This window comes from Gopherus evgoodei, chromosome 1 (genome assembly GCF_007399415.2).
Source record: "Gopherus evgoodei ecotype Sinaloan lineage chromosome 1, rGopEvg1_v1.p, whole genome shotgun sequence".
Lineage (NCBI taxonomy): Eukaryota > Metazoa > Chordata > Testudines > Testudinidae > Gopherus > Gopherus evgoodei.
Window position 1 is genome coordinate 23,229,868 of NC_044322.1, and position 22,254 is coordinate 23,252,121.

Here is a 22,254-nt window from a genome sequence, read left to right on the forward strand (position 1 = left end):
CTCCTGCTTCTTGTGTTATGTGAAGGGGTAAATAACTGTTATTCCCATTCTCCACACCATTCATGATTTTACAGATCTCTGTCATATCTTCTGTCCCTTGTACTCATCTCTTTTCTAAGCTGAACAGTCCCAGTCTTTCTTTTCATATGGAAGCTGTTCATACTCATAATCATTTTCGTTACCCCTTTTTTGTACTTTTTCCATTTCTAATGTATCTTTTGTCAGGTTTTGCTGCAAGTGATTTGGGACGTAAGAATTAACTATGTTTTATGCTTCTGTCATTTAATTCTGGAGAATCACTATAGTATTTCTGTGTGATAGATAGAGCGAATAGAGCAACAAAAACAGCAGCAGCTAATTTTGCTTAAGCAAATTGAAGAAAAGAAAATATGCTTAGAGGCAGAGTTTCTGAAGGTCCAAATGAAGGCTCAGCTGGAGGAAATAAAGAAAAAAGAGCAAGAGGAGAAAACTGTGAGTGTTGAGCTGCGTCCTGATCCACTTATGAACCAACAGAGGGAAGTGGAACACAAGGTAAAGTAAGAACACTTTGTATCACAATTCAGAGAGCTGATTCCCATTGCTAAATTGGAGTGACTATTTAAACTTTATTTTCAACTTGTGTGCCGTGAGGCAGGATTTCCTAGCTCCAAAGTGTATTTGTGATAATGTGTAAGCACTGATTCACTTGACATCCACAGACTTTGGGTACTGATTTATTTCTGCAGGATTTTAGGACATTGATCATAGAGGCTAGAAAATTGTTATGCACAAAAACCAAGGTCATGTGGCTGACTTGTGCAGTGAGTTGTATCATTATCTTCTGTGCAGAAATGCATGTTAAAAGAGACTACTATTTTTTTTAATCTGCCTTTTTGACTATATAGAAGCCCCAAACATGGGGAGGGGAGAGATAAGAGAGAATATGGAAAGGGTATGGTCTAATGGCTGCTCTTAAGTGATCTTGAGGCATCTTTCTAGACCCCATTTCCCCCCTTCACAGAGAATCACAGACTATCAGGGTTGGAAGGGACCTCAGGAGATCATCTAGTCCAACCCCTTGCTCAAACTTAAGTGCAGCCATTTTGGATCATTGGTCCCCTAGTCTGTAGCAGGACCCTTGTACCTCTCTGAAATAAGCTGCAGATCAACTGTGAGCATCATTAACTTCCACAGTATGTGCTAGTGAGTAATATCAATTTGGCAGGAGAGAATGTAGCTTTAGACCAGCTGCTTTAGGAACTGCACCCCAGCTCCACTGCCTCAGGCTGAAATGTCAGGGACTTCAAACAAGCGCTAACTAGTACACAGTGGCTTCTGCTGGCTTGAGAGTAAGAGTGAACATGCTGCCTAGCATTAATCTCATTTAATATGTTTTATACTTGTTGTTTGACTTTTCCCACCTGAACAATTTGTTTCCTGTTAGACTGAAACTGCTGCAGTGCCAGGAACTAGCAGTTCTAATGAAGAAAATCATATACAGATGATTCGTAACTATCAACAATGTCTTTTACTGCAAAACAGGTATTTTCCCCATGTAAAATTAATATCTTAGGTGGATTATTTGAGAATTATTTTGTAACTGAAATCTGTTCCAGTAATGAAAACTGTCTTCGTGCTACACAGGAAAGAAATGTTTTTGTTTTTGTTTAGATTGCACAAACAGTCAGTTGAAGAAGCCAGAAAACAGTTGCAGGAATATCAGAATAAGTTGAAGCAAAGATATCCATCTATTTCTATGCCATTAGGCTCTGCGATTACATTGCAATCAAGATTTATTAACTTAAAACCTACTACTTGTGAATCAGTTTTACAAATGCGTGGACCCACAGTGTTTCATAGAGATCATCCATCAGCTAACCAGTCATCTGTACAAGATCATGTACAAGAATATGCTCCGCCATTAACCACACATTCAAGAACACATTTTGTGTTGGAAAAGCCATTTGAACAGAGAGATGAGCAAAGGCATAACATGGGCTCTAGTAGACAGATACAATCTATAGAGGCCTCGGAGTCAGAGCAAAGGCAGTTTCATTTGCCACAACAGAATTACCCTTCACAAGAACAGATGGAAATATTGGGTCCTTCTGATAATCAGGTGAGAGACTTGTCAGAATCCCAGAAGCTGCCTGGGTCAGTCATGATGACTTCACAAGATGCTTCAGTTATGATGCAAACAGAGGTGCATATACAACGGGACAGTTCAGCTTTGCCCACAGAAGAGTCATCTGAGTCTTCAAGAACCCTGGGTCTTGATAAAAAGTCAGTAATGTCTCAGAAGATGCCAAACCTACTAATAGAGACAGAAGCACAAAAACAGCCTCAGCTTATAGTTCTTGATACGCCAGCAGCAGAGGGGTCTCTGATAGCTCAGGCTGCATCATTTGATTCTTCAGAATATCAGCAGGTACCTACAGAGAGCAGCATAAAAACAACCTTTGAACAAACTATCCCCCAGGCTTTTCAACATCTTACTTCGTTATTTCCTGATGAATCTGAAACTGGGGCAATCCAGGAGTCCTTGGCATCCAAAAATGGAGGTGCATCTTTGTTAAATTATTCCAATATACTAAAGTTAAGAGAGAGAGTGCTAGCTTCTTCAGAGAGCATCCAAGCTCAGCAAGACCATTTGAAAGAACTGCAAGAGCAACTGGATGTACAAAGAGAAGCTCTTCTTTCTAGGCAGAGAATGCAGGAAGAACTGCTCTTACGTAAGCAGGCTAAATTAAAGGAACAGATGCAGAGACAACAAGAGGCTTTGAAGGATTTTCTTAATAAGCAGGTATGTTTTGTAAATGTAGTATAATAAGCTGTCTGCTAGTAAGTGTCCAGGCTACAGAAGGGACTTTGCCAATTAGCAGAGTTCCCCATGTAGTGTGCAGACTTTGCGGATGTGCATTTGTCCATTACTGAAACCAAGACTCAAACTAGTGATCTGTGACCTTTGTGATCTGTAATCAGTGGTTCTATTAGATGAGCCATAGGAGCCTCTCTCTGTCCAACCATACAGGAACTGTGATAAACTTGTCTTAAATTGAACTCTGAACGTAGTGTTCATTGAAGTAGTTACAGTTTTTGAAATATTTGGAAGCATAATTCTTCAGCTTTACAACCTTTTAAGTGATAACTCTAACATTAAGGGTGTAGTGAACACTTCTGTCAGGTAAACTGTTTTAAAAAACTGAGCTGTGCTTTTTTATACCTGCAAACAGGAAAATTGGTTTTAAAATTGCTTATATTGGCTGCCTTTTGTTTTGTTAAATTGTTTCTGAATAGCAGTAATATTCTGAGACTTTGAATTGTTTTTTAATCACTTAGATATATAAAATAACCCCTGTTCATTTTACAAAGGAATTTAAAAAATGAAATTCACATTTGTAAAGGCTGATCTGTTTCAAAAGGCAACTTTCCTGTTCTGCATCTCAATTCTAACCTTGTTTGAATTTACGGCTTCTCCTGAGCAGGCAAAAAGCTATGGTGTGATATTTGAGATATGGACAAATATCCATTAAGGATTAGGTTGGGGCACTCATAATTGTCACTTGTAATCTAAGAAAAACTCTCCCCAACCCTCTAACTATGGGGCCTTTTCTAAAGCTTTTTCTTTGCTGAATTTTCCTTTTTTGGGGAAGTTGAGGGGAACGGGGGAAGAGGGCAGTAGCAGAGATCAAATTGTCTATGAACTAAGCTACCATTGATGTTTGAAATTTATTTGAATTTACAGAATCAAGTTCATGTATTAAAAATTCCCAGTCTGCCTATTTTTCCAGTATAAAACTTGTCCATAAAGTCACCTAACGGATCTCTTCAGTTACTGTTTTAAGATTAGAAATGGATGAAGATTTTTCAGTAGATAGTAAATTTGCTGAAAACCACAGGTTCAGGGTAACTAAAACTATTGAATATCAGATTTGAATTCAGCTAATAGTCCATCGGAATAAAAAGTGACTTTTTTTTTTTAAATGAGCTGTTTTGACATTTCATTTTGAAACAACCCATTTTATTTAAGCAAGAAACCAAAATAATTCAGTTTTGGTTCAAAATGAACGTTTTTCCCCCTACATATTTTGGTTCAGCCACTGAACCAAAAACTCAGTTATTTGCTGATCTCTATCCAATATAGTCCACAATATCTTCATGTTAAGCAAGTCTCTTTATAGAAGCTGGCTATACAAAAACTCTTTTTTGCCTTATTTTATTTAAACTGGTCCTGAACAGTAGGCATCATAAAGAATGACTTCATGCTGCTTTGGCTCCCTGCCTTTCATTTGTGCAGTGTTCAGAGAAGTAAAATCCCTGTCAATAGTAACTGAGAAGTAAGGAGAAATATTATTTCAGGACTTGATCCTTCAAGAAACAAAGTATTTTGGCCCAATTCAGCAAAACTCTTAAACACACAAGTAATTAACTTTTAACAAGTACTTACATGCCTAGATATTTTGCTGGGTTGAGTTCTTAGAACCTTTCTCTTTTCATCTTCTGGAAAGTGCTGATGTATAGGGTATTTGGCACACATGAAAAAAAAATAGGTTTAGTAAAATGGGTGTGAAAATTATCTTAGCCACTGTTACTTCCTCTTTTAAGGCAGAAGAATCTAACACGTACAGAGAGATGACAGAAACAGAGAAGTGTGACCACTTCAATCTGATGACTTACCTTTTCAGAGATGCAGAAAATAAATCTCAAGAAGTTAATTGTGGTGATGTGAACAAATATGATGAAAATAGATTGCTTTCACAAAGCATCAGTCGAGCTGAGCAAATCGGTGAGGCCATCTATCATATTATAATGCTGCTGTTCACTTTTTCAATTATAACTGGTTTCTTTTTTCCCTTCCCTCAGATTGGATCTTCAACTGCTTATAGTATGTTACAAATATGTAAATTGCAGAACATTATTTTTATATTACAGAGCAGTCTCAAAGAATTCTGGGAAGAGAACGGAGATGGCGAACTTCAAAACCGCCTCTGGCTAAAATCAAGTTAGGGCTAGATTTGGAACAACATGAACTAAGTGTAATACCAGAGCTAGACACACCAAGGAGTGGCAAAGTTTCTTTTACAGGTAAAAAAAAACAAAAAAAAACGTACTGGATGTTCTGATTAGCTTGAAATATAATTCCTGAAGTAAAAATGAACATTTTTTCCTTTGACTTTGAGGTGGTTGAGGGTGAAGCAGTGGTCTCAGCAGTAGCTTTATTGAGGTTCAGGTATTTATTTTGTATTTATAGAGCAACAAAAAGCATACTGTATTATTTACAGTTAACCGGTGCCTTTCTTGGAGAAATTGCAATCTAAATACAGACTTAAAAGGGAAATTACGTGGAATTTAATTTCAGGGGCTTGGTTATCATGTTGGTTATTTGCATGCCCCTCCCAGTGCAGTATGGTTGGATGATCAGGCCCTATATTTTTATATGAAGGGATTCTTTTCAGAATGAAGGTTAGTGACTTTAAAAATAAAATATGGAATATCTAAAATCTTTCAACTGTTCATTTTTTGAGATTTCATCTGAAACATGCAGCTTCAGTGTAAGTGTTCCCTTATGAATTGTCTTTGAGGTAGTTTTGCTGCATAGAAATTTTACAGATGTTAGGCGCTGTACAGCAGCGGTGGGTTGCTAGAACATACACAGAATATGCAACAGCAACAAAATTAAGGGATGGTGTCAAATTGCTACAGAACTTCTAATAAGCTTGTTGTAAGGTTCATTTAGGACATACTGTAATATAGTAACAATCAAGGGGAAAATGTCAATTTATATTTTCAGACTGTAGTGTGAATACCTTCTGTAGTTATAAGTAACACCCTAGAGGACTAATACTTAACAGGTGGATGAGGCTTTTTTTTTAAACAATTAACAAACTCGTCCAAATCACATGACTTGGTAGTGACAAGGGACTTCAACTACTCATACTTCTGTTGGGAAAATAATAAGTCAGGGCATGTATTATCCAGCAAATTCTTGGATGCATTAGAGACAGCTTTACAGAAGGTGAAGACAGTAGGGAAGAGGCTAGTCTTGATTTGATTCTGACAAACAGGGAGGAACTAGTTCAGAATTTGAAGGTGAAAGGCAGCTTGGGTGAAAATGGAATCATTAACTCTTTATTTCATGATCAAGGAATGATAGAAGGGAAAACATCAGGATAAAGAAAATGGATTTTAAGAAGGCAGACTTCAGCAAAATCAGAGAATTGGTAAATAAGATCCCGTGGGAAGCATGTTTAGGGAAGTTGGCAGTATTTTAAAGAAACATTATTAAAGGCACAAGAGCGAACTATCCCAGTGAATAGGAAAGATAGGGAAACCACTGTGATTTAACCAGGAGATCGTCAATGACCTCAAATGCAAAAAAGTGTCATACAGAAAGTGGAAACTAGGTCAAATTACGGAGGCTGATTATAAAATAACACAAGCATGTAGGAACAAAATTAAATTAAAAACAAGAAGACCATCAAGGACAAGGTAGGCCCATTCCTCAATAAGGAGGGAAAGACAACACTAGGAAATGCAGCAACGTATTACGTTTTTTGTTTTGGTTTTCACCAAGAAAGTTAGCAGCGTTGGATGATTAACATAGTGAATGAACATCAGTGTAAATGGAGTCAGACATGAGGCTGAAATAGGAAGAGAACAAGTTAAGATTGACTTTGCCCTAGTCTACACTACAGAGAGAGCTGTCTTGAATTGACCAAATGTCAACCTAACTCTGTATGTGTCAATGCTAGAATTTCATCCTCACCGATGTAACTCACCTGCTACACTGACTTTATGTCGCTCATGGAGGTGAAGTTACTGAGTCAATGTCGATGTAATTATGTCGATACAGTGTCAGTATAGACACTGGATTGCTTATATCAGCTGTTGCTAGCTTTCAGAATTCTTCCCAAAAAGCCAAACATGGACAATTGAGTTGGTGCAAGTACTCCTAGTGAGGACACACTGCTGACACAAGGAGCAGAGCATAGATATGCACAACCAATGTAATTGCTGTGGCAGTTGTAGGCTGACGTAAGTTAGGTGGACCTTATTTTCTGGTGTAGACATGCCTTTAGACAAGTTAGATGTCTTCAAGTTGGCAGAGCCTGATCCAAGGAGATCTCTGAAGCTTTAGTGATTATCTTTGAGAACTCATGGACGATGGGAGAGAGCCCAAGGACTAGAAAAGGGCAGATATAGTACCTTTTGTATAAAAAGGGGAATATAGACCAGTCGTCTTAACTTTGGTAGTACCCAGAAAGAGAATGGAGCAAATAATCAATTTGTAAGCACCTAGAAGAAAATAAGGTGATAAGTAAGTCTACATGGATTGTCAAGAACAAATCATGTCAAACCAACCTATTATCCTTATTTGGCAGGGTAACACCTTAGGGATCAGGGGAAGCAGTAGATGTGATACATCTCAAATTTAGTACAGCATTTCATAAGTCCCTCACATGGACTTCTCATAAACAAGCTAATGAAATATAGCTTAGACAAACCTACTGTAAGACGGGTGCACAACTGGTTGGAAAAGAGTACTCAGAGTAGTTTATCACTTGTTCACAATTGAGCAGGAAGGGCATATTGTGTGCGTTCTCGCAAAGATCTGTCATTGCTTCACTATTCAGTATCTTCATTAAAATAATTTGGATAATGGCATAGAGAGTACAGACAATACCAAACAGGAAGGGATTGCAAGCGCTTTGGAGGACAGGATTAGAATTCAAAAGGATTTTGACAAACTGGAGAAATGGTCTGAAATAAATAGGATGAAATTCAAGAAGGACAAATGGTAAATACTGCACTTAAGAAGGAATAATCAATTGCACAAATACAAAGTAGAAAATGGCTGTCTAGGAAGGAATACTGCAGAAAAGGATCTGAAGTATAGTGGATCACAAACTAAATGAGTCTATGTAATACTGTTGCAAAAAAAGTGAATATCCTTTTGAGATGTATTAGCAGGAGTATTGTAAGCTAGACACAAAAAGTAATTCTTACACTCCACTCAGCACTAATAAGGCCTCAGCTGGAGTATTGTGTCCAGTTCTGGGCACCACACTTGGGGAAAATATGTGGACAAACTGGAGGAAGTCCAGAAAAGAGCAACAGAAATGATTGAAGGTCTAGAAAACATGACCTGCAATGAAAAATTGAGCTTGTTTAGCCTGGAGAAGAGGAGACTGAGGGGGGACATAACAGCAGTCTTCAATTACATAACAGGTTGTTATAAAGAGGAGGATGATAAATTGTTCTCCTTAATCACTGAGGACAGGACAAGAAGTAATGGGCTTAAATTGCAGCCAGGCAGTTAGGTTAGACATTAGGAAAAACTGTCAGGGTAGTTAAGCACTGGAACAAATTGGCTAGGGAGGTTATTGAATCTCCATGGGTAAAGTTTTTTAAGAGCAGGTTAGAAAAACACCTGTCAAGGATGATCTGAACAATACCGAGTCATTCCTCTATGTAGAGAACTGGACTAGATGACCTCTCAAGGTCCCTTCCAGGCCTACATTTTTATGATTGGAAACAATATTTCTCTTTATGTACTTTGAACATTTGACAATACTTTGTAGATTGTCAGTTTCACTGTTATTTCTCCTGAAAAGTCAGGTAACTTCCTTAATTGCTTAGGTCTTTCAAAACTAGGAAAACCTGGTTCTAAAACTACACAAATGGGCAGAGGGACTCAGTAAATTAGTTTTAATTTTTTTAATTGACTAGAGTTCAAGTTCACAGTATCGCTTTAAATTAAACCTTGAAATTAAATGCATTTTTGCAAGTGCTAAACATTTCAATTGAAATAAAACACTTAACAAATTCAGTACTGTATTTCTGTAGTACAAAATGCACATTTCAACACAGCATGTCTTTTTATGAAACATTACCTCTTACCTCAAATAAATTAATCTTTCAAATTCAGATAAGACAGATTCCGTTGGTGAAGAAGCTTCTCTCATGTCATCTGTGGAAGAGCTAGTGTCTGGCATGTGCAACAGTGAATCGGTTCATGAAGAAAGAGACTTATCCATAGCAAACTGCAAAGAACAAGGTTCTAGTGAGAATCCAAGATACACTAACCAACTAAGTAGTTCATGGCATGAAAGACTGATGGTGGATGCTAGTAGTTCACATGAGCCAGGTGGGAGAATCCATCTTTTTTTAAGGTATATGTAGTTATTTTAACATTGTAAAATATACAGCTCTTTAACTGTCTGACCTGATTTGTTAGAGGATGTACAGTGTGTGTGTGTGTGTGTGTGTGTGTGTGTGTGTGTGTGTGTGTGTGTGTGTGTGTGTGTGTGTGTGTGTGTGTGTGTGAGAGAGAGAGAGAGAGAAGCTTGACTCTACATATATTTAAATGTACTATTCAGTTTTATAGATCGTATTTTAGGGAATTTTCCTTGTATTTATTGTATGATGATTTCCTCAAGGAACCAAACAACTTATCATATGGGTGGTAATTGTGGTCTTTGATGCTTTCATCCCTGTGGCTCTGGATTTCAGGACTGAGTTTGGTATTCCTGCCAAGCATATATTTTCCTTTGACTAACTCTGGTTTTAATAAGATATTGACTAAAGATAGTTTTTTAAAAAAAAACCTGAATGTGTATGAGGTAGGCAATTTATATATAGCTGTGTTGTACAGTATTTTGGTTTAAAATAGTAACTAGATTTTATATAAAAACACCTTAAATTTTCCAGCCTTAAACGCCATTCCATGTTTATCTGCTCAGCCCCCAATCCCAAACAGCCCTGCTAGCATTGTTCCAGATGTGATTTTACTTCCACATTGTTAGCCCAGTCAGAGCTGCTAACTGAACATTGTTCCTTTTCTGATCCATTTTCATTTTGCCTAGATATCCACTTTAATCCAAAATACCTGCTCGTAAAGGCATTATTGCAGGTTGGATTGTCACCTTGGTGTCACCTAGCTTGAAACATGCGCCTTGACTTAGCTCTGAAGGGTTTGTCTCCCTGCTTGTCCCAGCCAATCTTGGGATTTTTTTGTTTCTCATGAAGCAGCTTCTTGACTGGGGTTTTGTCTTAGAAATGTTTATTCAAATCCTTATTACTAGTTTACAACAAATGGACTTCCAGTGAATAAATAAGATATATTCTAGCTTTAATTTTGCAAAAATACTTACATTCATTGCCACGGTGTAATAGCCAGCATATTGAAGTATAAGAATCTCTTACAGGATGCTGGAGGCTGTGGGAGACAATTGTTTTTTGAGTGGGTCAAACCAAGAAAACTAGTGCTTTTGCAGTTTCTGTTGCCATCCTCCAAATACTGTGTTCTTCACTACTGGAACTAAGCAATGAGATCAGGATAAACGTCTCTTTGCTAACTCCACAGAGATCAGCAATTCATTTGGCCTAGGATGTGAAATTGTGATGTATTCATCCCTATGTTAATATCACAAGAATGAACAGGCATTAGTGCTATACACTAATGCAACACATTTTTTTTCAATTATAGCATAGTTTTTTAATAGTCTAAAGTTAGAAGGCAATATTAGATCACCTGGTCTAACTTCCTGTATATCAGAGGCTGTTAAATTTCACCCCATCACGCCTGCATTGAGCCCAACAATTTGTGTTTGACTACAGCAGTGGTTCTCAAACTGCGGCTAATGTGACATCCTCAGGGCCATAGGGATAGTATTAGATGCAGCCCACATAACACATTGTGCACCACATACGCGGCCCATGATGGTAAATAGGTTGAGAACCACTGGACTACATCATAACTTGTGTTTAGCTAAAGCGTGTTTTCCAGAAAGGCATCCTGTCTTAGTCTGAAGACATCAAGAGATGGAGACTCCATCACTTTCCTTGATAGTCTGTTCCAGTGGCTAATCGCCCTCACTGTTTAAAATTGTTTTTGCCTGGTTTCTAGTTTTAATTTGTCTGGCTTCAGCTTTCAGCTTTGGTCTTTATTATGCCTTTCTACACTAGATTGAAGAATTCTTCAGCACCTGGTATTTTCTCCTTGTGAAGAACACATACACTGTAATCAAATCATGTCTCACTCTTCTTTTTGATAAACTAAACAGTTCGAGCTCTGTCTCTCTGCAAGGCTTTTTGAATAATGTTTGTGGCTTGTTTCTGTACTTGTTCAATTTTTCAACATCTTGTTTAAAGTATTGTGACAGTCTTTTGGTATCAGTCTCGCCAATGCCATATACGCCGGTAAAATCACCTCCCTACTGCTACTTCCCTGCTTGCATTAGTCCTTTTTGCCACAGCATCACACTGGAACTCATTTTGAGTTACTTGTCCACTCTGATCTCTAAATCCTTTTCAGAGTCACTGCTTTTCAGAATATAGTCCTTCATTCTATAGATCGGGCTTGCATTCCTTGTTCCTAGATGTAGAACTTTGCATTTGACTGTATTAACTCACATTTTGTTTAAATGGGCCCACGTTACCAAGCGATCCAGATCACTTGTATTACTGCCCTTTCCTCATTATTTATCACTCCACCAATCTTTGCGTTATCTGCACCAGTCTTTTGTGTTTCTATTTCAAAAGTTTGGGATGTGAGATCTGAGAGTCCATTCTCTAATTAGCCTCAAAGAGGGAGCTCTTGGCCTTCTAGGTCAGTGGTTCTCAACCTTTCCAGATTACTTCACCTCTTTCAGGAGGCTAATTTGGCTTGCATACCCCCAAATTTCACCTCACTTAAACTGCTGGCTTACAAAATCAGACCTAATACAAAAGTGTCACAGCACACCATTACTGAAAAATTGCTTCCTTTCTCATTTTTACCATATAATTATAAAATGAGATTTTAGTTTGTACTGACTTCGCTAATGCTTTTCATGTAGCAGCCTGTTGTGAAACTAGGCAAATATCTAGATGAGTTGATAGACCTCTGCGTACCCCTAGGGGTACACATACCCCTGCTTGAGAACCACTGTTCTAGGTAAGTTTTTTCTTTCTCTAACTGTTGATGTCATACTTCCCTCACTGATTAAGTTTTTCAGATAATATTTTGCAAAAAAGCGTGTATCCTTGGCATTTGTAAATTGTAGAAAAGCCAACTAAGGAGAAGCACTCTGTATTTACCAGTGCAATTACTGTTCTTGGAAGTAACACAGTGGCGCAGATAGTGTTTTATAGGTGATAAAGAAGAGGTAAACATGAACAGAAGTCAACAAGTTATATAAGAACTGAGGCAGCAGGATTAAGTATGGTTGCCATCTAGTGTTCAGAATTTGGTAGCATTGGATTTTTAGCTGTTTCCTGTTTTTGATTTACAGCCAACCCCAAGGCTTCTGTTGTCATGGATCAAGATTTACCAGTTTATGCTGCTGACATTGGAAGGGGAGTAATTACAGATTCTGGACCATCATTTAGACCTGATAGTACGGTTAGTTATACTGGAAATTAATATATCATGTCATTTAAAATAACCATACTACTTAAATTCAGCTGACTGTTTTAGTATTTCCTAGACCTTTTTATTAACTTGAAATATGAATTTGAAGGTGACCTGCAAAGTATTTTGCTGGAGGCAGGGGAAGTTAGTTATACCATAATTTTGTTGTTTTATGATGTGTAAAACACACATGCAATTCTGCTTCCTTTTTCAGTAGAAATTCAGGTCTTGTTTGCCCTTTATTTCCTGCAAGTTTTCATAGACTACTAGAGAAGTGGTGTGAATATTACAAGTTTCTGAGTAACTGATTAGATAAAAGGGTTTTAAGTCATTTAAACCTGTTTTGTTAACACTTTAAAAAGGACAGCAGCAAAATCTTTGAAACATTCAAATATCTTGTCCCTTTTAGTTCAGGACTAAGAGAGCACTTATTCCAGCTTTCCTGGTCTTCTAAGGATTTGTCCAGTAAAAACAGGGGAGAGAACTTTGTATCCCTGATATTTTTACAATTTAAAACAAAGCAAAATTTCTAAAAAAATAAAATAAACCTTTTCCGGCCCCATTTATCTGACATAAAGAAGCAAAAAAGGCACAAACCCAGCAATCTTCCTTTGCATGTCACCTATAAAATAAACATGGAGGCTTTCCGATACTGCACTTCTGTTCCTCTGAGATCTGCTCTCTTATTATTGAAGTAGATCTGTGATGAGAAATAGCCAAATCTGAGCACCAGTAGATCACCTGGTTTACATGGTGTATGATCTATATCCAGTTCTGGGAAGCAATATAATGGTTCTTGAAAATGTGGTTGTGTGCGGTTGTGTGTGGGGGGAGAGGTGTGTGTGTGTGTGTGTGTGTGGCGGGGGGTGTGTACACAGGCATGTGTGAGGAAATGGTTTTTACTGAGCAATGATGAACTTTATTTTGTCTGACTCTTCAAATAATGAAGGTTTCTACACTTGAACTGAGCTCAAAATTAAGTGTTTATATTTTAAATAATTTGTCTTGTCCCTACGCAATGCTATAGTCATATTTTCTTGACCCTAGGTAGCACTTTCTAAAGGATGGACAACCAGTTTTGCTCCACCGGCTTGTGCACGAGAGGTAGCCTGTGATTATTTGTCTTCAACAACAATTTCCACTGGCAGTTTTTTAACCAGCGAAAAGTTGGACCTAAGCCCTGCTAACACTGGTAAATACTTTTTTTCTTATAAACTGGATTTTATTTACAATATTATAAAGGAAAATTAGTCTAATACTTTGACATTAGTGAGTTCTTCTGAAAGAAGATTGATTCATGTGAAACTTGACTTAAGCCTTGTTAAAGTTGCCCTCTGAAATAGGGCATAAATAAAATGTAATGCATGTTCTATGGTTGTAGCTTTATTTGACTTTCAAGTAAGCTAAACATATTAGCATGTTAACTACAACTACAGTAGTTTTGGCAAATGGCAACTGATGTTACAAGTACTGTTATCTGAAATACCTCAGGTTTTCAAGTTGGCAAAATTGAAAAAAGAAAACAAACTATAAATTGTTAATTTTTTTTTCTGAATAAACATTTCAGACATGGCTAATCAGCACATACAGTAAGTCTTTGCTCTTCTACAGCTATCTGTGAGTTTCAGTATTACTTGACAGTTGGAGCAGTGATCACAAACTTCAGATGTTTTTTCATAGCATACACTTTGTAGAGGTATGGTTTTATCAGGTCTGATGGTTTTTATATGTTCATAATTTTCTGGGAAAATCTCAATTGGGGAAGAAATTTCATGGTCTTGAGTTAATGTGAATGTGAACGATATGACAAGTTAGTAAACATAAAACATGCACATCGGTGTGACTGAGTTATCATTATGACTAACTTTTCTTTACTCTTTTTGAATACGCTCTTCTGATTAAAGATTTTTCAAAATATTTAATAACGCTTTTACCTGTCGTGTTATGTAAATTTTTTAAAAGGCAAACTGGCACTGCCCTACATAATGAGTGTTTAAGAATACACTAAAAAATTGAGAGGCGCTCCGATGCTGTGGCATTGCAGGTCATATATGTACCTGAGAGAGAGGGTAAAGATCTTCATCCTTTGAAGTTGCTAAGCTCCATTGAGTATTATATAATTAGGTATTGTCAATGTAGAATTATAGAAATTGCTGTTAAGTTTATAGTATGGGAGAGAATTATGATAGAAGACCTTTTTATAAAATCGTCAGTTTACATTGTTTCAAGGTTTATGCTGTCGAACAAAAGTTTATTTTCAGACAAGTTCACTTAAGTGGCTTATTTGCAGAACTGGGTGTCAGACTTATGGTTTATCTTCCAGAGTTGTCGTCTTCAAATAGTGCAGAGGATAGGATATTGAGAGAAACAGCAAGCAGCCCTTGGGACTCTTCAGCATCTCCAGCACCTGCCACTGCTCTGCAGAGACAAGAGAATTCTTCTGGAGTTTGTGAATTTCATCTGCCTGCAGAAGAGAATTTTATCTCTAATAGAAGTCAAATTCAGCAGATCATAGACAAATATACGAAAGATTTGAACTGGTTACCTGAAAACAGTACATCTTTCCATGGTAATAACTTGTTTAGAGTATGGAGAATGAATACAAGAACTAGAAGTATACTGTGAAAAGGAGTTTAACAAGAACATACATTTAACCTGTGTTCAAATTTTAATTACATTTTGTTAATCACTAGATAATATACATGTTGATGTTCCTTGTTCTGCTGATATTCTGCACCCTGTGACCAAATGCCGAAAGGATCAGAGGCCCAATTATATAGTCAGTTGCATATGTGCAACTCCCATTGGCTTCAGAGGAAGTTGTACCTGTGCAGCTGGTAGGATAATTGGGTGGTTTCAAGATATTTTTTACCATTGATTTATCTCAGTCTGTAGTGGAAAACACACACATGCACAGCTAACTGTAAATAATAAATACTAGCATTTTAAACCAAATCTGTTAAAGAAAATGAGATGTAATTTATATAGCATTTTTTATATACCCTTAATGTTTTTGTTAATACTCTGTGCCTTCAAATTAGAAGACTGTGCATGAAAGTATAACAATATGGTCATGAATTACTACTTAACTTCAGCATTTTAGTTTATCACTGTCCCAGAATACTTAAAAACAATCTTAGTTTTTACTTTAAGAGTTGACTCAGCACAACCTTATGGGTATTGTATACACATGCATCACTTCAGAGATACAGTGATGTAGACAGCTGTTTTAACACAAAATACTTGCAAAAACTATTTATAAACTTTTTAAGTCTTATGCATTACATTTATAGCACCTGAGCTGTAGGTGCCACGTTTGCATTTTTGAAAAATAAATTTTCCACTTTTTTTTTAAAAGCTCCAGCAGTTGGACTCGATTTTTCTGAGATAGAAAGAAATTTCCCTGACTTTCAACATCAGCTTTTTCAGCCTTTGGAACCAAGTCCTGACTTTGATATCTCGTCATCCCTTTCTCAACATAGGATTTCTGAAGACAGCAAAGATTTTGGCAAGGTATTACACAAAGTTTTGAAATAAGGGAAGGCACGCAATTTATGTAAGATTACAATGTTATGTGATTAGAAACTTAATCTTTTGACATTTTCAGAAAATACAGTGGCAAGTTTGTGTTTTTAATCTAGAAATTAAGCTGTCATGGGATAAAAGGGAAGGTCCTTTCATGGATTGAGAACTGGCTAAAAGACAGGGAACAATGGGTAGGAATTAATGGTAAATTCTCAGAATGGAGAGGGATAACTAGTGGTGTTCCCCAAGGGTCAGTCCTAGGACCAATCCTATTCAATTTATTCATAAACGATCTGGAGAAAGGGGTAAACAGTGAGGTGGCAAAGTTTGCAGATAATACTAAACTACTCAAGATAGTTAAGACCAAAGCAGATTGTGAAGAACTTCAAAAAGATCTCACAAAACTAAGTGATTGGGCAACAAAATGGCAAACGAAAATTTATGTGGATAAATGTAAAGTAATGCACATTGGAAAAAATAATCCCAACTATACATACAATATGATGGGGGCTAATTTAGCTACAACAAGTCAGGAAAAAGATCTTGGCGTCATCGTGGATAGTTCTCTGAAGATGTCCACGCAATGTGCAGAGGCGGTCAAAAAAGCAAACACGATGTTAGGAATCATTAAAAAGGGGATAGAGAATAAGACTGAGAATATATTATTGCCCGTATATAAATCCATGGTTCTCCCACATCTCGAATACTGTGTACAGATGTGGTTTCCTCACCTCAAACAGATATTCTAGCACTAGAAAAGGTTCAGAAAAGAGCAACTAAAATGATTAGGGGTTTGGAGAGGGTCCCATACGAGGAAAGATTAAAGAGGCTAGGCCTCTTCAGCTTGGAAAAGAGGAGACTAAGGGAGGATATGATAGAGGTATATAAAATCATGAGGAGGTTGTGAAGGCTGGGACTGTAACAATGTTTAAAAGGGAACTGGATAAATTAATGGTTGCTAAGTCCATAAATGGCTATTAGCCAGGAAGGGTAAAGAATGGTGTCCCTAGCCTCTGTTCATCAGAGGATGGAGATGGATGGCAGGAGAGAGATCACTTGATCATTGCCTGTTAGCTTCACTCCCTCTGGGGCACCTGGCATTGGCCACTGTCAGTAGACATACTGGGCTAGATGGACCTTTGGTCTGACCCGGTACTGCCGTTCTTATGTTCTTAACTGACAATGTAGTTCACAGTAATTTGCTTTTTGTGATAAAAATGGATCTGAAAGAAACATTAAAAATTACTGTTGCAGTTTTTGTCTTGTATTATATTTGAGAATATTTAACCATGATCAATAACTCAGCTCTTTGCCATGATTCTTCTGCCACTAGAGTTTCGCTTTCTCAATCCAAAGTCAAGACACATCTGTATTTCCTGAAGACACGTCCTCTAGCTTGAAAGCGAGAAGTTACAATCTGCATTCTTTTCTTAATACAAAGAAGCTAAACAATACTACATCACAGGCAGAGGAGTCAATTAAGGCAAATGTTACTCTGGGTATGGATCTGTTTTTAATGTCTAAATGTGAAGATTTGTAGTTGTTTGGTCCCCTGCAATTGTGTTCTCTTGAAGTTAGTGAGACACTGCTAGCTGTTCGTTACATACTCTGTCTTCTCTGCAATATCATAGCTTAGCTCTTACTCTGTGCCCCCACTGCTATTGAACAAGACTGTGTCCACAGACCTGGTTTCTTAGTTTTTCTGCTGTTGGGTGACATTCCCAGGAATTACACAGTCCAGTTCTTTGCCTTCCCAATTATTAAAATTGACTGTTGACTTTGGTATACATTTCCTTTGAGAACATGTTATTTTTATATTCAGACCACTCTGTAATGTATAGATACTGCTTATTTATTGATACAGTTCTCTCAACCAAAAGGAAAAAAATGCTGTTCACATTTTAAAGCTGTGGGCACCCATTCTGTCTGTCTCACCTTGCTGTTCCTGGGTATTGCAGAGATCCAAATGCAGAATGTATGATGCTCAATATCTGGACATAATAGTGATTTAAGGGTAGAATTTAAAATTGTAATTTTAGCTTAAATCATTAATTTTTCTTAATCCTTGTAAATTGCATCTCTCCAAAACCAATTATTTCATGTACTGAAAATAGAATAAAATTATGTGACATGCATTACTATGGGCACTTTTAAGGTAGATCAGATGACAGACCTAAAATGTGAAGTCTTCTTTTTTTTTTTTTTTAAGCAATGACTGATCTCAAAGTATGAGTTGTTCCTGTGGACTTCAGTTTTTTTGCTGCTGCTGTTCACCATTAGTCAAGTAAAATTACAGATGTTTTGCTTGTGTTCAGGTTTGCAGGATTTGGCCATAGGGAAATATTTTGAAAGTTGTCTGCATATCACAAAGTCTGTTTGTGTGTGACATGAGCCTGCTTATCAATGATATCTTATTACCATATTTAGAGACATGTATATTTGAAAGAATGCTTATCTGCTAACTTCCAAATATTAAAAAACCACCCTAGAATCAGAACCTCTTATTAGATAGATATAATCCCATTGCTGTAGTATCTAAGTGCCTCCTAAGTATAACTTGTTTTGTATGTGTAGATCTTAAGGGAAATCTAAGTGAGAATAACCACCTGATGTACTTGGCCTTTATAAGAAAGAACAGGCTGTGTTCAGATTTTTTTCTTCTGTTAATGTATACAGCACCAGTAATGATTTTTTTCTTCTTTTGCTTCCTTTAGAGACGCTGTCAGAGAGGCTTGAAATCCTAAGGCTTTCTAACTGAATGTGATTTCTAAGGGCCAGATTCTCTGATTGGTATAAATTGGTGCAGCTCTACTGACTTCAGTGTAGTTGTGTCAGCTTACACCAGCAGAGAATCTGGCCATAAACGTTAAAGAAAAAAGGACAAGTTACTATGTCAAGAAATATAAAGCTATTAGAGATTGTGTTTAAAAGAAACCAAAATTATTTTGTGTAAAATAACTATTTTTAAATGAAGATACTTTCCTGATTAATACGTAGGTTTTTTATGATTTGGGTATTTGGCTATCTAGGAAGAATTTCATTCTGATTCACCAAATTGACATAAAAAACACCATAATATCTTAATAAATGTGAATATTATGTACTGGAATGAAATTACTGGAGTTAAAACATTGTTGCCTATTTTACTATAATTTTCTTAAATGCATAAATAATTACTTTCTAGACCATGGCTTGCTTCCTTTTTGTAAACTCTATTGTCTGTATTTAGACCTTTCTGACAGTCTGACTTTTTTTTCAAGCAGGTTCTGAAGAATCTTTTCACCCTCTTCCCTTGGAATCTACCCTGAATGAGCACAGCCAGAGTACTGAACAACCAATAGGTCTTCGCATTGTATTTGAACAAAATTCTAAAATTAAAAAATCAGAGAACGAGAACTACGTTTTACCTGTTGGAGACCAATATGAGGGTCTGGCGAGAAATATAGAGAATACTAATCTCCAGTCTTCATTGGAAAACCTGCGGAGTCCAACTCTGAGTTCATTGGAAGAACTGGGTTCATTTTATCAGCTAATTACAACACAGATTACAGAAAATGAGACTCTCCTGACTGAACATTCAGTAAAAGAAGTTGGGGAACTGAGAAAAGAGAACTTAAGTTTTGAAGAATTACCTGTTGTGACACCAAATAAGCATAGGGATCTTACTGAAACCCCAGTTCTTAAAAATGAAGCAAATAGGATTGTGGAAGGTGACCACTCACCGTGCAGTACAAATATATTGGAGGAAGAACAAAGCATTCTAAAAGTACAGATGTCATCTAGAATGCCTAGAGCAATAGACTCAGAAATCTATGTCAGCCCTTCACAAGCAACTGGACAACAAAATGGTGGTTTGCCAGAAATACCCCAAAACCAAAATTTTAATTCAGTACTCACAATAAGTTCAGGGTCACATTCCTTACAAAGCCGTGTGCCAGTCTGGGTGAGTGAAATAAAGGTTTCACAAGGTAATTGTTAGTGAGTTAAATGCCATTCAGATTTCAACCAATTGCTCCAAGCTATTTTAGAGCTTTTGTAATTTGAAAATTTAGCAAATTTCACTTTACAGTTTTAGTTGGAGACGTCTTAAAACTTGTGTAATTTAATCTGAAATTATACTGATCTTTGTCATTTTAGGTCTATATTTTCTTTGAGAAAAGGCTAGCAATTATGGTAAAGGAAGATGAGGCTAAAATGCTTAATTTAGGAAAACAACGAAGCTGTGTTTATAAATGCTGTTCCCTTACGGATCAAACAAAAGCTACTGTTGTTTGCCAAGAATTAGCTTTCAGGCTGTAACTAGAATTCCGGTTTAGTGGAGGGGTGTAAGGGAGGTTTTGTACAATGGCAAATTAAATATTTAGGTTGGACTGAGCTCCTTTGGAGGAGTTCTGAGTACAGCAAAAATGTGGGAGGAGCACTTTGCCTGAGGTATTCCTTTCACTGCCTGGAGCACATTTTCTTTATCTGTATGTTGAACAATTCTTTCCTTTGTAACAGGCTAACAATGTTGCTGTTGCTAGAAATATTGATTTTTACCTTGATGATGTCTTCTCTATTTTCTAGGAGACAGAGTCAGGGCATGGTATTATGGAAGAACCTGAACTGACTCTGATAAGCTCAAATGACATCAGTGTTGCAGAATCAGACTCGGAACACAGTAGCCAAGAGAAAAAAAGAAAAAACAAGTTTGATAGCCTGGCATATGCTGGCCAGTCTGAACTTAAAAGTTGTTCTGAGGTAAATCTTGATCATCTCTTTTTGAGCCTGGCACTGCTGATATTTTTTTGCTTTAGTAAGAATAAGAAGAAACTTGGCAATTTTAAAGCATATAATACAATATTGTAGATCATTAGCATGTTTTGGGTTCTCCAGATTTGCAAATATTTGAGCCATTTGGTGGTAATGCCATGTCTGATAGGTTGGGCTCATGCTGAGAACTGAAATCCATCCTGCTTTCTTCTCTTCGTCCTTTGCCTTACCCCAGCAGCTTAGTTGAGATGGAGTACTCCAAAGTTCACACTGTCAGAAGAACAGAAATGTCCTGCTGTTGTTAGTAAGGCAGAGCAATAACCCATTCCTGAAAGACTCAATGGGAAAGGCAAAAATCCTATTACCTTACTAGAGAAAGGGCATCCAGGCATTGGATAGAGGCACACTTCAGAGCCATCTGCAGTTCTCAGAATAGACAGAAGAGGGTGGGCTCATTGCATTACTGCACTAGTCTTTTATTATAGTATCCTTTTTGTGTCTCTTACTCAAATTAAACGAATGAGGTTCCCAAACCCTGTAGGGTATTGAATGACTAAGTCAGTGGGTGTGAGTATGCTATTTAAGTTCTGACTGCAGGCTTTCTTATTCTAATGTAGGAAACTTGCCCCAGGGTATTTTGTAGTAGACTTTTAATGAGACTTCTGGAACTGAAATTCAGACAATGTTTAGGGGTCTCTCTGTCCAATCCTCCCTTTTCCTTCTCAGTGGATAAACTATAGCTTTTCCTCAGCGTTGCATGACTCAGGCTAGTGTAGCAACTGTTCCATCCTCAGGATATTTCAACAGCTCTGGAAAGGTCCATGAGGATGCTAATGATAAACCTTTAAAATCAGGTTGTGAATCATTGTTTCCTCATCTGAGAACTGCCAGTTTTCCAGGCATTTCCTTGGTTGGGTTCTCTTTGACCTAGATCATTCAGGCCTTATTCAGATGCTCATATGTTGTCCACAAACTGTCCCTGACCAGTTCCAAGCTCTACAGATAATGCCAGTTAGGATTAAACCATTCTGACAGTGGATGATCACAGGGTAATTTATTCAAAGAAGATACATTTTCTCAAGACTATGTGGATGACTGTAATATAGTTGATGCCAGCCAATGTTATGAAGGAACATGCTAACATAGCTGGTATCTTGGGAAGATGATCGCATACAATCAAATGAATAATAATAATTCAATTGCAGGAGGGCATAGAGACAGTGAAGAGCTCCAAGTGCATGAAGGTGGCTTTTAAGAAACAATTAGACAGTGGAGGAAATTGAGAATAGACTGTTGGAGGATGTTGTAAACATTGGGGCAGGTTTGGGGAATAACATTTATCTGAGAATAGGAGAAGGAGACAGAACTGTGTGAGAGTGGATGTGGGAGCTAGAGATGGAATAGGAAGAAGAGCAATCAGATGTAAGTGGGGGCAGAAATGGTTCCTGAAGCAAAAATGAGATGTTTGAACTTGATGGGGAAAATGGGCTTTATGCGTAAGGATCTGATTTTTTTGTTTTAAGAGAAATTTTTATAAAATTGCTTTTAGGATTCCCTGCTGCTGTGTGCTAACTACATTTTTCTTGCATCTGTGCTAATGAAAG

At 37.2% G+C, this 22,254-nt stretch overlaps 1 protein-coding gene, 1 long non-coding RNA gene and 1 other non-coding gene across 12 annotated transcripts in view; 2 read left to right on the forward strand and 1 right to left on the reverse strand.

Moving 5' to 3' along the window:
• Positions 1-22,254, forward strand: part of CEP295 (centrosomal protein 295) — a 79,295-nt gene that overhangs the window by 23,233 nt on the left and 33,808 nt on the right. For 9 of the 10 annotated variants that reach the window (XM_030559350.1, XM_030559357.1, XM_030559332.1 and 6 more), the window contains 13 exons: positions 322-531; positions 1,424-1,521; positions 1,651-2,782; positions 4,585-4,765; positions 4,912-5,064; positions 8,909-9,127; positions 12,255-12,364; positions 13,421-13,565; positions 14,697-14,942; positions 15,732-15,886; positions 17,232-17,397; positions 19,159-19,841; positions 20,465-20,638. In XM_030559350.1, the coding sequence (XP_030415210.1) occupies positions 322-531; positions 1,424-1,521; positions 1,651-2,782; positions 4,585-4,765; positions 4,912-5,064; positions 8,909-9,127; positions 12,255-12,364; positions 13,421-13,565; positions 14,697-14,942; positions 15,732-15,886; positions 17,232-17,397; positions 19,159-19,841; positions 20,465-20,638 (3,672 nt within the window). The remainder of the gene's footprint in view (positions 1-321; positions 532-1,423; positions 1,522-1,650; positions 2,783-4,584; positions 4,766-4,911; positions 5,065-8,908; positions 9,128-12,254; positions 12,365-13,420; positions 13,566-14,696; positions 14,943-15,731; positions 15,887-17,231; positions 17,398-19,158; positions 19,842-20,464; positions 20,639-22,254) is intronic. The other variant, XM_030559341.1, reaches the window with a different exon arrangement.
• On the reverse strand, positions 2,329-10,823 carry LOC115650124. The gene is made up of 4 exons (XR_004000011.1): positions 10,134-10,823; positions 8,881-9,023; positions 4,427-4,489; positions 2,329-2,411 (listed from the first exon to the last, which is right to left on the reverse strand). It is a non-coding gene; the product is annotated as an uncharacterized LOC115650124 (long non-coding RNA).
• On the forward strand, positions 13,071-13,153 carry LOC115644626. Its single transcript, XR_003998562.1, has one exon. It is a non-coding gene; the product is annotated as a small nucleolar RNA U2-19 (small nucleolar RNA).